General features: G+C 50.1%; 1 protein-coding gene and 1 pseudogene across 4 annotated transcripts in view; both read left to right on the forward strand.

Annotated features, from left to right (window-relative positions):
• PCSK6 (proprotein convertase subtilisin/kexin type 6) overlaps positions 1–12,747 on the forward strand; it is a 191,320-nt gene that overhangs the window by 128,517 nt on the left and 50,056 nt on the right. For all 4 annotated transcript variants that reach the window (XM_068559294.1, XM_068559315.1, XM_068559309.1 and 1 more), the window contains exons 12-13: positions 5,593–5,781; positions 9,497–9,633. In XM_068559294.1, coding sequence (XP_068415395.1) covers positions 5,593–5,781; positions 9,497–9,633 — 326 coding nt within the window. The remainder of the gene's footprint in view (positions 1–5,592; positions 5,782–9,496; positions 9,634–12,747) is intronic.
• Positions 8,015–8,171, forward strand: LOC137752818 (U2 spliceosomal RNA; annotated as a pseudogene).

The raw sequence follows: 12,747 nt of genomic DNA on the forward strand, positions 1-12,747 counted from the left end.
CCAGGACACCTTCCCTCCATCCCTCTGCATCCCAGCTGCGGGGCACACTGGCTCTGAGATGGAAAGGCACCTTGGCCTTGGCTACCTGCAGGCTCCTGCAGTCTCAGTCAGCCGCCACCACCCGAGGGGCCAGGCCCTGGTGTCTGTCGTGCAGCAGGTCAGCTGGGCTGGCCCGGAGCACCTGTGTGGCTGGACCCATGCCGGCCCGACTCCAGGGCTCTGCAGGGGGGCTGTGGCACACAACTGGGGCTCACGGCTCTTCAGGCAGCTAGAAGCCCCTCTTTCCTGCTCTGTACTGTGCAGGTTCCCTGCCCTCCCAGCCCCTCTCCAGGGCATCCGATCCATGCCCGCCTGCTACTGTATGAGGCCACTGCTCCTGGCTTCCTCCATCATGGCATCCTACATGGGCCTGGGTGCCTTAAGGAAACTCAAGGGGTGCTCTGCAGTCCTGCGCTGGGGGTGACCATACCCAGGCCCTCGACCTTTGTTCTGTCTCCTCATATCCCTTTAGTTAACTGTTTGTTTTCCTGCAGCCCTTGTCCTCCTTAGCTTTTTTTCTTTTTTAAGACTTTTTGATGTGGACCATTTTTTTAAAATCTTTATTGAGTTTGTTGCAATATTGCTTCTGTCCTATGTTTTGGTTTTTTGGCCGCAAGGCATCTTAGCTCCCTGACCAGGGATCAAACCTGCACCCCTTGCATTGGAAGGTGAAGTCTTAATCAGTGGACCACCAGGGAAGTCCCCTTAGCTTATTTTTTGATGCAAACCTGTTTCCCCAGGCTTCCCTGGTGACGCAGTGGTTAAGAATCCACCTGCCAATGCAGGGGACACGGGTTCGAGCCCTGGTCCATGAAGATCCCACATGCCGCGGAGCAACTAAGCCCATGCGCCACAACTACTGAGCCTGCGTGCCACAACTACTGAAGCCCACATGCCTAGAGCCTGTGCCCTGCAACAAGATTAGCCACCTCAATGATAAGTCCACGCACCGCAACAAAATGTAGCCCCTGCTCGCCACAACTAGAGAAAGCCCACACACAACAACGAAGACCCAACGCAGCCAAAAATAAATAAATAATTAACTAAAAAAATGAAAAAACCTGTTTCCCCCACATTGTGAGCGCTCCCTACTTCTAAGACAAGCAGTTGAAGTTGAACGATACCGTGATTCTCATTGTTCACAGTAGTTCTATGACGTCACTACAAACGCTGACTTCATGAATGCAGCACCATCGTTCCTGGGAGCCTCTGGTCACGACACTTTTGTCAACCGGTCAATACAGAAACTTGTTTTATATGTGTTTCTGTCTAGAGACACTTTAAAGTGTATAGTTGACTCATCGACAGTGAGCCATGGTCGGCGGCACTGTAACTCAGGCCTGGACGATGCCTGAACCAGCACATGGATTTTCTCCACAAGCCACATCAGTGCCTTCCTGTGCTTAGGACATTAGCCAGCACCGCAGCACTGTGCTTGGGGCCATTTTAAACAGTGAAACCACCAACAGAAAGCACAAAAATGTGAAAAACGTGGCACTCGGTAGACCAGAAGAAGGACATTTGTTTATAGTATGAGCTTGTTCGACCTCAGCTGGGAACACACACACTGGGCAGTTCACATATTTTGCCTCTCTCTCTGCAAATGACCACAAAAGCACCACAAGTATTGATTTGAAGTTATAAATAAATTTTAGTGGGTAGGTGAATTTGTAAATGTGGACTCATGATAATGAGGATTGACTGTAATTTCATTGTCTCCCCCCACCCCCGTCAGACTGAACCTTAGAATTGGAAGGAATGTTTAAAAGCCAGCTAATTTAGCCCCTTCATTTCACATGGAAGAAAAATATGTGCCATAAATTTAAACACTGTGCGTTTAAAACACCTTGTAGCCCAATTAATCATGGACAGCCCTGTCTAAATTAATATACTGGATTAGCCTCTTTTTTTTTTTAAGCTAAATTTTATTTGCAGCCTAAATGATCATCTATGGTTTGATAATCAAAAGTAATTTCATCTAAGGAAAATCCTAAATGTGAACTAACCTGAGTAAGAAAGTCACAGAATCTCTGCCTCAGACTCTCATGACCCTCCTTCCAAAAACAGTCATCCTGGAACATAGACCCAGGAAGTGACTCAGAACCTCCTTGCTGTCCCCAAACAGATGGCCCCAGGCCCTCCCACAGGCCATGTTGCCTTCCTAAGTCTAATAAGTCTGTCCCAATTAACCCCTCTCCATCCAATCATGACGCTTTAGAAGGTTGATGCAGGGGTTTCCTGGTTGACTTTCTGGTTGACCTTCCTGGATGACCCTCTGTTGTCATGGTCCTCGGCTCTGCAGCAGCCTCTTCTCCCCCAGACAGATGCCAAATACCACAGGGGGAAGGACGCTGCTGCTTTCTGGTTCCACTGGGTCTCCTGCTCCACGTGACCTCAGGACTGTCGGGGGAGGAACTGAGCACGGCCCGCTTGGCCCCAGCCCTGCGCGTGGAAAGGTGGCGTCACCCTGGGGATGCTCGGGGCCAAGGCACAGGTCTGGCCTTGCAGCTGAGCTAGGGAGAGGTCTTCAAGGTGGGAGTGAGGAATGCAGGCAGACCTTGGAGATATTATTGGTTCAGTTCCAGACCACTGCAATAAAATGAGTCACATGAATTTTTTGGTTTCCCAGCGCATATAAAAGTTGCGTTTCCAATGTGCCGTAGTCTGTTAAGTGTGCAACAGCATTATGTTTAAAAAGACAATGTACATACCTTAATAGAAGATACTTTATCGCCAAAAAAGACTCCCCATGATCTGAGCCTTCAGTGAGTCATAATCTTTTTGCAATAGTAACATCAAAGATCACTCATCACAGACCACCAGAACTTTTAATAATAATACTGAAGTGTTTGAAGTATTGTGAGAATGACCAAAATGAGCGAATGCTTTTGGAAAAGTGTCGCCGACAGACTTGCTTGTCGCAGGGTTGCTGTAGACCTTCAATTTGTACAGAACGCAATTAAGCGGAGTGCAGTGAAAGGAGGTCTGCATGTGCTGACCTGTAGTGGCTTCCCAGCTTTAGCAGAAAGACGCGGGGAGGGAGAGAGCTTCTGCCCCTGGCCCACCTTCTCCTGCTTTTCCCAGCCACTTGGTTTACTAGAAAACATTTCTACCTCTGGCTCTGAATGTCACTGATTCCATAAGATTTTAAGCGTTGTGATTTGGCAAGCACCTTGAATTTAGTAAACTGCGCACTTGTTTCTACGCATTTACACACAATTAGATGGTATTATGTACTAGAGAATACTGGATGGAGGTACCGGGAAGTTACTATGAAGCCTGTGGGCTGGTAGCCCTCCCCCCTCAGGAGAAGGGAGCTGCTGAGGGGCCTTAGGATGAAGGAACATCTGGAAGGTCCATAATTAAGTCTGACGTGTGGCTTAGCAGGAAGTGACACGTCTCTGTCCCCAGAGCCCTCTTCTAAGGAGGGCAGCCCCCAGAGCTTGAATATCACTGGGTCTGGAGGGAGGTCTTATAGGACCTTTTACTCCTCGGTTCCCCTAGGTCCTGGGAAGATGGCTTTGTGCACAGACAACAATTTCGGAGTTTAGTAGCAGAGGAACATTTTCGGTTATCTTGGGAGCTGTAAGATCTCTCTAAATCAGTTTTGGTGATTGAAGTACAACTTACCTGTGTTTGTGTTTCTGTGCATTGTTTAACCTAAACCCTGCAGCTTCTGTGCGTCAGACTGGCCAACCTTTGTGACCTCAGGGGGCCTGGCAGCTGGGGTCCCTGCGCAGGAGTAAAAACAGCAGATTGCAAGAGGCTTTGACAGTCTTGTTGAGGACGTCACACGCCCTGAGCTGCGCTTTCCTCTAGATGTCCACACCAGGGCTGGGCCCAGGGAGGCGGGAGGCGGCCGTGAGGGGGGTCGGGCTGCCCTTTTTTTTTTCTCCTGCTCCTATTCTCTGAATGCCTGCACCTCATCCCTAGGATTAAGGTTTCCTGGCTGGGATCCCAGGTCTGTTTCTAGAGCAGGGTGATTGCTCCGCATCCTAATTGGCAAATGGTTGGGAGTGGGGGCAGGTACAGAGTTTAAAACTTCATTATGACTTTTGTTTCTGTTTCACCCACATCTTGCTCTTCAGCCCAGGAGAGCATGGGGTTGTTTAGTGAGTCTTCACACGGAGGGGTCCCCTCCCCCCAGCACCCACGCTGCCTTCTTAGTGCAAGAGGGCCGGGAATAATTTACCTGGAGATACATGTGTGCCCGGCGGGGCTGGAACTCTCCAGAGCTTTCTGTTCTGCACTGCGTCTCCCGCAGCGGGGGGCCCACTGACCTGTAAACACAGACAGTGAAGCTTGGGAGAAGGCAATGGAAGAACTCAGCATCTCTAAATCAATTTAGGATGTATGCAAATCATGTTTTCAAATATTTAGAGAGTCTCTGAGGGAATTACATCACTGTTTATAAGTGTTTTGATTGTTTTTTATGACTCGGGCCCAGTCGAGCCAAGCGACGTAATTCCTGAGATGCTGAACCCACGCTGTGAGCCCCGCGCCTCCCTAGAGGGAAGTCGGGCATAATGGGAAAAGCGCTCCCCATAATAAACAGAGCGCTGGCCAAGCGGTGGGGAATTATTCCTTTGCTGCTGGGCGGAGGGTGGCCTTTGTTCAGTTTACAGACCATTAGGGTGACCCGCGGTGGTGCAGACTCAGAGGGTGGCCCAGCCGGGGCTCTGCAGCAGCGTCGTGTGCAGGCTTGTCTGCTCCATCTGGGGAGCATGTGAGAAAATCCTGGTGGAACTGAGTCTTGAATGACTGGGGCTTGGTGCCTGTCCTCAGATTCCACCCCAGATGATAAAGCTCCCCTGAGTTTGTACAGAGAACTGTCATCCACTCCCTTCACGGGGCGGGGGAGGAAGGGGCCCCCAGCCTTCAAGCAGACGGTCCGGAGCAGACCATCTCCTGTCCAGTCACTGTGGCCTCGACCAGTGCATTCAGCACCAGAGGCCAGGTCTGGCCCTGGGTCCCTTGTCCGTCTCCTCTTTCCTGGTTTCTTGAACACGAGTGTGGGTCCACACAAGCTGGGCACCTCTGGGGACTCAGAGTCTTAAACCCCAGCTCTGCCTCTCAGTAGCTCTGTGACCTTGGGCATGGTCCTCGATCTCTCTCTGGATCAAACGGGTCGGTCCTCGTGAATTCTCACAACAGGGGCTGGTGTCCGGCACACAGCCAACTCAGGAAATGTTTGCTGTTGTTATCATTCAGCATCACGACTTATATCTTCAAGGCCAGTCTTTGAGACAGAAGTGCTGGGGTTTTAAAGCCTTGCAGACCCCAGGCGTTGAGGAGATGAGCTGGCCAAAGGGTTAGGGCACCGAGGGGGCGGATCCATGGGTACATTAGCCGAGTCTGCACAAGAAGACATTCTTTAAATGTCTCTAAGCAAATTCCAGAACGATAAACCTCTTCTGGGCAGGTGATGTAACCCCGACAGGCACTTCTGAGTGTGAGACCACGGGGCTGCGGCCGGGAGGCCTGGCTCCGTCCCCTTCATGCGCGACTTAGGGCTTCAGGTGCCAAGTACTAAGCCCCTCCCTCCTCCACCAGGAGCATCCCCGTGGTGCAGACGCTGAGGACCAGCGCCCTGACCACCGCCTGCGCCGACCACTCCGACCAGCGTGTGGGCTACCTGGAGCACGTGGTGGCCCGAATCACCATCTCCCACCCACGCCGAGGGGACCTGCAGATCCACTTGATTTCTCCCTCAGGGACCAAGTCTCAGCTTTTGGCAAAGAGGTAAATCCAGGCTGGCCTGGGGGGCCAGGGCGGGAGCTGGGCTCACCTCAAGGTCACGTGGCCCTGCAAGACACCCGGCACGTTGGGGGTCTAGCTGTTTCTGTCTCTTGAAGACACTCACACGTAGACCCAACAAACCTGAAAAATAGCCTCCTGCAAACTGCCCTTCAAAGCCACCCTGGGAAACTCTCCATTTCAGGCAGTAAGTAGTGACAAAGGTTTGTGGTTGTTTCGTTGCTTAGTGGAGAAATGCATGGAATTCTGGCTATGACTTCATTGCTGAGGTCCTTGGAGATCATTTTTATCGTATTCATTCTGCATTTTAAGGGAGAACGCGTGTCAGAGGAGCACTGTTTTGTGTCCTGGGGTAGAGCCTGCACGGGCAGGAGGCGCTGAGGGAGACGCACAGGTGTTAGGAGGCTTCTCTCTGCGGAGGTCTTGCCGATGCACTAGGACGGTCCCTGTGGAGCAGATGCTCTGAGAGGGGGGCTCTGAACTCTTGGAGCCCGGTGTACAGTTTGTGGTGCCCGGTTTGTGCAAGGCTGTGGAGTCATTTCTTCGACAGATTTCGAGACAAGAAGCAGCGCTTTGCTGCATTTATGTGACTTGCAGGTCATCAGAGTGAAGTGGTATCGGGAGCTCGGGGGAGGCTAGAGGGGCCTGGGCCTACCTTTTCCGGCTCCTTCCAGCTACGAGGCAGAAGGAGAAAAAAGGTTTCACGGACAAATCAGCATTTCCCGCTTCTCTTGAAAAACAGAACTGGCAGTCGTGCCCAGTACCCCTCGGGACACACCCTGAGACTGCCCTGCCCGCTGGACCGTAGCCCCCGCTGCCTGCGTGCTCCGCCTGGGCCCCCTGGCCTCGTTTGGGTCCCCTGCCCAGGGCTGCAGCCCTTCTTGTGGCTGCAGGATTCAGAAATGGGGGTGAGTGACAGCCTCCAGACAGGACCAGGCAGGAGGGGCCCTTTCTCTTGATGCCCCTCTGTCCCCGGCTGCTCTGCATGACACGGAGAGAGGCAGTCGGCCTCCATCAGAGAGAGGGGAGTGTGCTGTGTCCTCCTCGGCCCCCCCGCCTCCCCAGCAGCCCGGTCTCTCTGTGGCAGGAGATGGTGGGCCCAGCCCTGGGCTTGTCCTCAGTGCGCTGGACACACCCGGAGACCAGACCCTGGCTTCATCAGCTCCCACGGCTTGGGCACCAAGCTTGGCCCCTGCTGGGCTCCCCCCTCATAGCACAAGAGTGACAGGTGGCATCTTCCCTCTAAAGGTAGGCGCGGGCCACCCTCTGCACGTGGGAGACCACCATGAGCACGAGTATTTTGAGGGTGCCCGCTGGCAAGCTGCAGCTTTGTGCTGTTTTGCAACCAGACTTGCTGTTATTATTAATCAGAACTTTTAGAGATTTCCTTTAAAAGTCCAAATTTCTAGTGCTTCTTGAAAAATTGGAAGCTGTCCAATACTGGGCTCACGTTCCAGGGCAAATACTCACTAGAGCACCCCAGGGCCCTGTCCCTGCACCAGCACTGAGGCCGGGCATGGGCCGCTCGTGCCCAGGCTCTCGTGAGGTCACCTCGCTGGACCCCCGTTTGCTCCAGGCCAGATGCCTAGAGGCATCCAAGTTGGCAACCCTTGAATCTGAGGCAGGAGCTGGGCGCAGACCCCAAATGGTGGCCTGCGTTGACCTTGAGCACGAGGAGGCTTGGGGTGGGGGCTGCAGTGACCAGGGAGGGCTGGCGTGGGCTCTGGAGCCCAGAGGCCTGAGCTCACAACCTGCTCCTTCACCTCCCAGCGGGGCACCTGGGAGCTGGCCACTGCTCCTCAACTCTGGAAACGTCCTGTGACCCCTCTGTCACAGTTAAGAGTATTACAAGAACTGGATGTGATGAAACAGGTGGAAATGCTGGCATGGTCCCTGGCTCAGGGGCTGGCTGTGCTCCCATCCTGCTTACACCTGCCTACCCGTCAGCAGAAACCTTCCAGCACCCGGCTCTGTGTTCATCCCTTCCTAACTTCCATCCCTCTGCTCAGGCCCAGGGTTGGAGCCCCTGGGATGAGAGAGCGGGCGCTGCTGAGCTCACCTGGTTCACAGCTGCCCGCTCCCTGGGTCACGCTGAGCCAGCGCCATCAAGCATGTTCAACCTGTCCGGAGCCACTGGGCCGTCATCTTAGTCTTGGGAATTTGGTTTTTTCCAAGGCAGATTGTGTGATTATACCAAGAATTTGTGTTTTAGGATCCAATCGCTTCTCGGCCTTTTGGCTAAGATCAAGTGTAGGATTGATTACCTTCTACTTTATTTCACATCTTGCTTAATTCAGAAGCTTTTTTCGGGTTTCCAGGTGTTTTTCACTCCGAGTAAGCTGACGTCTGAAGTACCTCAGCCCTTGAAAGAGCTTGTCTTTGTTCTGTCCCTAGTGCCTTAGATTCAGTCTGGCATCGTGTGTGAAGATCAGCCTTGACCTTTGCGGTTTCTTAGAAGAAAGTAGAGGTTTTCCCCTCCCCGCACTGTTCTCCACGCAAAGCACATTTCCTTGATGAACATTTTTGTACGATGGATGTTTGGAGTACCCCCAAGTGGGAATTGAATCTGACATCACACAAAACATATATCTGAATTTCTGATGAACAGTAAAGAGCCTGTACATTAAAAAATTGTTATTCCAAAATAGAGATAGAAAATTAGGCCGTGAAGGAAGAGTCCAGAATTGTTCCTTCTACAGAGACTGAGGGGCCCTGGGTGCTGGAGAAGGAGGGTGTCCATGAGTTGCTCCCTGTTTCTGCCTGAACCAAGCGTGAGGAAATGGACCGGGGCCGAAGGTCCAACAGGAAGGACCTTCTTCCAGTCTGGAAGGACCGAGGGAGCTCTTGCACCTGCAGGGGACACGGGCCATGGGAGGAGCACCCAGGGGTGCCTCCTGCCCGCAGTGGAAAACCACCAGGCCTGTTGCGTTCCCTCCCCCAAATGCAGCTGTGGAAACCTGCTAAGCGCTGGAGATTAAGGGACAACATCTTTCCCACAAGTTTGAGTAGTTGTTCATTTTTTCTTAACTTGTATCTTCTGGAGAAGAACCACAAGAGCTGGCTCTCAGACAAATGTGAAAGATTCCTTCGTTCCATAAACCAGCATTTTAGAAAGGCCTCCTTTGTGATGACCTTGTGGCTCTGGGGGAAGGATGGTGTGGCCCAGCCTCCATCCAGGAACTGAGGGTCACGGGCTCTGTAGGATCCCGCCTGGGGTGGAACATGGGGGCGTTTGTTGGTGATGGAGAGAACCCAGGACAGGAGTCAAAATGCCCTTGAGGGCATTCCAGCTCAGCCAGTCACTGGAGGGGGTACCTGCAGAAGATCCCTACTCCCGGGGCCTCTCGTCTGCGAATTAGGGTGGGGGGAGGAGCCCACCGCTGACCCAGCCCCTGCCTTATGCTGGCACCACCTGTGCAGCCTGACTGCCTTCCTTTTAGAGTGTTTGGAGACCCAGTGAGGTCACAGAGGCGAAGGTGCCGTGCAGGGCTGTGCTGCACAGCCAGGGCCTGAAGGCATCCGTGTCTCCTGCACCTTCAGGCCAGCCACGGGCCAGCCGCCTTCTGCCCTGGGGGGCACTTCAGCCAGCTCTGCAGTCACCTGGGCATAATTCCCAGGCAGGAGAGCCCTCGGTGGGCTGGCACCCCGGCCACCATCCCTTCGGGGACCCTGTGTTCTGACCCCACGTTTCCGATTGCAGGTTGCTGGATCATTCCAACGAAGGCTTTACAAACTGGGAGTTCATGACCGTGCACTGTTGGGGAGAGAAGGCCGAGGGGGAATGGACCCTGGAAATCCAGGACATGCCGTCCCAGGTCCGCAACCCAGAGAAACAAGGTCAGTGGGTCTTGGGAAAGTCCCAGCAACTTTTGTATTTCAATCCTTTTGTTAACTCTAGACTTTTATTCAACTACAGTACCTGGATCATTCTTTGTTGTTGTTTTTTCTTGGAGGTAAAATTTACATAATATAAATGTCACTGCTCAAATTGTTTTTAAGTGTACAATTCCATGGCTTTCAGTGCATTCACAATGTTGTGCAGCCGTCACCACGATCTAATTCCAGAACTTTGTCATCACGCCAGAGGGAAATCCCAGTACCCATTAAACGGTCGCCCTCATCCCCAACCCCTCCCAGCCCTTAGCAACTCCTCACCTATTTTCTATTTCTGGATTTGCCTCTTCTGGACGTTTCATATAAATGGAATCATACAACACGTGACCTTTTGTGACTGGCTTCTTTCATTTAGCTTGATGTTTTCAAGGTTCGTCCGTATTGTAGCAGGTGTCAGTGCTTCTTTCCTTTATATGACTAAATACTCTCCCACATTTTGTTTATTCATTCATCAGTTGATGGACAGGTGGGTTGTTTCTACTTTATAGCTATTATGAACGTCCATGTACAAGTTTCTGTGTGGACATGTGTTTTCAGTTCTTTTGGCTGTATACCTAGGAGTGTAATTGCTAGGTCATATGGTAACTGTGTTTAACTTTTTGAGGAACTGCCGAACTGTTTCACAGTGGCCAGACCATTTTACATTTCTGTCAGCAAGATATGAGGATTTTAATTTCTCTGCCAGCACTTTTTTTTAATTATAACCATCCTAGTGGATGAGAAGTGGTATCTCATTGTGGTTTTGATTTTCATTTCCCTTATGATTAGTGATGTTGACCATCTTTTCATGTGCTTCTTGGTATTTTATATCTTCTTTGGAGACATGTCTATTCAAGTCTTTTGCCCACCTTTAAATTAGATGATTTGTCTTTTATTATTGAGTTATAATCATACAACAAGAATTGAGTAAGAGTTCTTTAAATATTCTGGATACTAGACCCTTACCAGATAATATGATTTGCAAATTTTTTCTCCCATTATGTGGGTTTTTCTTTCACTTTATTGATAGTGCCCTTTGGTGCACAAAAGTTTTGTTTCTTTTTTTAATTATTTCATTTATTTATTTTTGGCTGCATTGGGTCTTCGTTGGTGCGCACCGACTTTCTCTAGTTGTGGCAAGTGGGAGCTACTCTTAATTGCAGTGCACGGGCTTCTCATTGAGGTGGCTTCTCTTGTTGCAGAGCACCGGCTCTAGGCGTGCGGGCTTCAGTAGCTGTGGCTCGCAGGCTCTAGAGCGCAGGCTCAGTAGTTGTGGCACACAGGCTTAGTTGCTCCGTGGCACGTGGGATCTTCCCTGACCAGGGCTCGAACCCGTGTCCCCTGCATTGGCAGGCGGATTCTTAACCACTGCGCCACCAGGGAAGCCCAGGTTTTTTATTTTGATGAAATTCAGTTTATTTTTTCTAGTTTTGCTTCACTTTTAACATCATATTTAAGAAACCATTGCCTAATCTGAGGCCATGAAGATTGAAACCTTTTTTTTTTTTTAAATTTACTTTATTTTATTTATTTATGTTTGGCTGCATTGGGTCTTCATTGCTGCACGCGGGCTTTCTCTAGTTGCGGAGAGTGGGGGCTACTCTTTGTTGCGGTGTGTGGGCTTCTCATTGCGGTGGCTTCTTTTGTTGCGGAGCATAGGCTCTAGGCACTCCAGCTTCCGTAGTTGTGGCACACGGGCTTAGTTGCTCCGCGGCATGTGGGATCTTCCCGGACCAGGGCTCGAACCCGTGTCCCCTGCGTTGGCAGGCGGATTCTTAACCTCTGCACCACCAGGGAAGTCCCGAAACCTGTTTTCTTCTAAGAGTTTTATAGTTTTAGCTCTATACGTTTAAGACTTGGATCCATTTTTAATTACTTTTTGTATGTAGTGTGAGGTAAGAGTCCAAATTCATTCATTTGCACGTGGCTGTCCAGTTGTCCCAGCACCATTTGTTGAAAAGACTATTCTTTCCCCAGTGAATGGTTTTGACACCTTGTCTAAAATCAATTGGCCATAAATGTATAAGCTTGTTTCTGGACTCCCAACTCTATTCCACTGGTCCATAGGTCTCTCCCTATGTCAGTAACACACTGTTTTGATTACTGAAGGTTTGTAGTAAGTTTTGAAATCAGGGATATGTGGGTCCTCTGACTTTTTCTTTTTCAAAATTGGTTTGGCTATTCGGGGTCCCTTGCAATTCCATATGAATTATAGGATCAGCTTGTTAATATCTGGAAAAAGCGTAGTTGGAATTTTGATAGAGATTTTGCTGAATCTGTGGGTCAACTTGGAGAGTATCACTGTCTTAACATCATGAAGTTTTCCCATCCGTGGACACAGATGTCTTTCCGTTTATTTAGGGCTTCTTTCAGCAGTATTTTGTAGTTTTCAGTCTACTTCCTTGGTTATATTTGTTCCTAGGTAGTTTATTCTTTTTGATGCTATTGTAAATGGAATGGTTTTTAAAATATTTTCAGATTGTTTACTTCTCTGGTAATTTTTGCTCCCTTTCATAACTCTTAGCTAATAATCGTCTGTTTAACCGATCTTTATTAAATGCCTGCTACTGGCCAAGCATTGATCTAGGTGACAGGGTACATACACCAGGAAGGAAAAGCAGGCAACTGTGATGTCTTGTCCTGTAGTCACCACCGAGGTGCTGAGCTCTACCAAAGTCCCTCTGTCGGGTTCCTGGTGGAGTGCGGGGACTGTTCTCCAGTCTGGCTTGTCTGTGGAACAGTTTTACCCAAGCTTTGTTTTCTCTGATCAGCTGTTCCCTGCAGCCTTCTCTGCAGACATGCTCTTCTTTTTGATGACCCTAAACCCTTCCTCTGCCCTGGTTCTTTTCTGATTCTCTGTAAAACAGTTTCATGGATTTTTAAATCGGGGAGGAGAGAGGAGCATTGACTTGCTTTATGCAAAAAAATTGACTTTAAGTGATCAAGTCGTATCCGAGGTCCCCCTACCCGCCCCCCAAATCACTTTCTCTCTGCCTTTAAAATAATCACTATTATGCAATACATTAGTGGAACAAATTCTGAAAATACAAAAACTTAAAATTTTAAACCACTTGAAAT

This window comes from Eschrichtius robustus, chromosome 1 (genome assembly GCF_028021215.1).
Source record: "Eschrichtius robustus isolate mEscRob2 chromosome 1, mEscRob2.pri, whole genome shotgun sequence".
Classification (NCBI taxonomy): Eukaryota; Metazoa; Chordata; class Mammalia; order Artiodactyla; family Eschrichtiidae; genus Eschrichtius; species Eschrichtius robustus.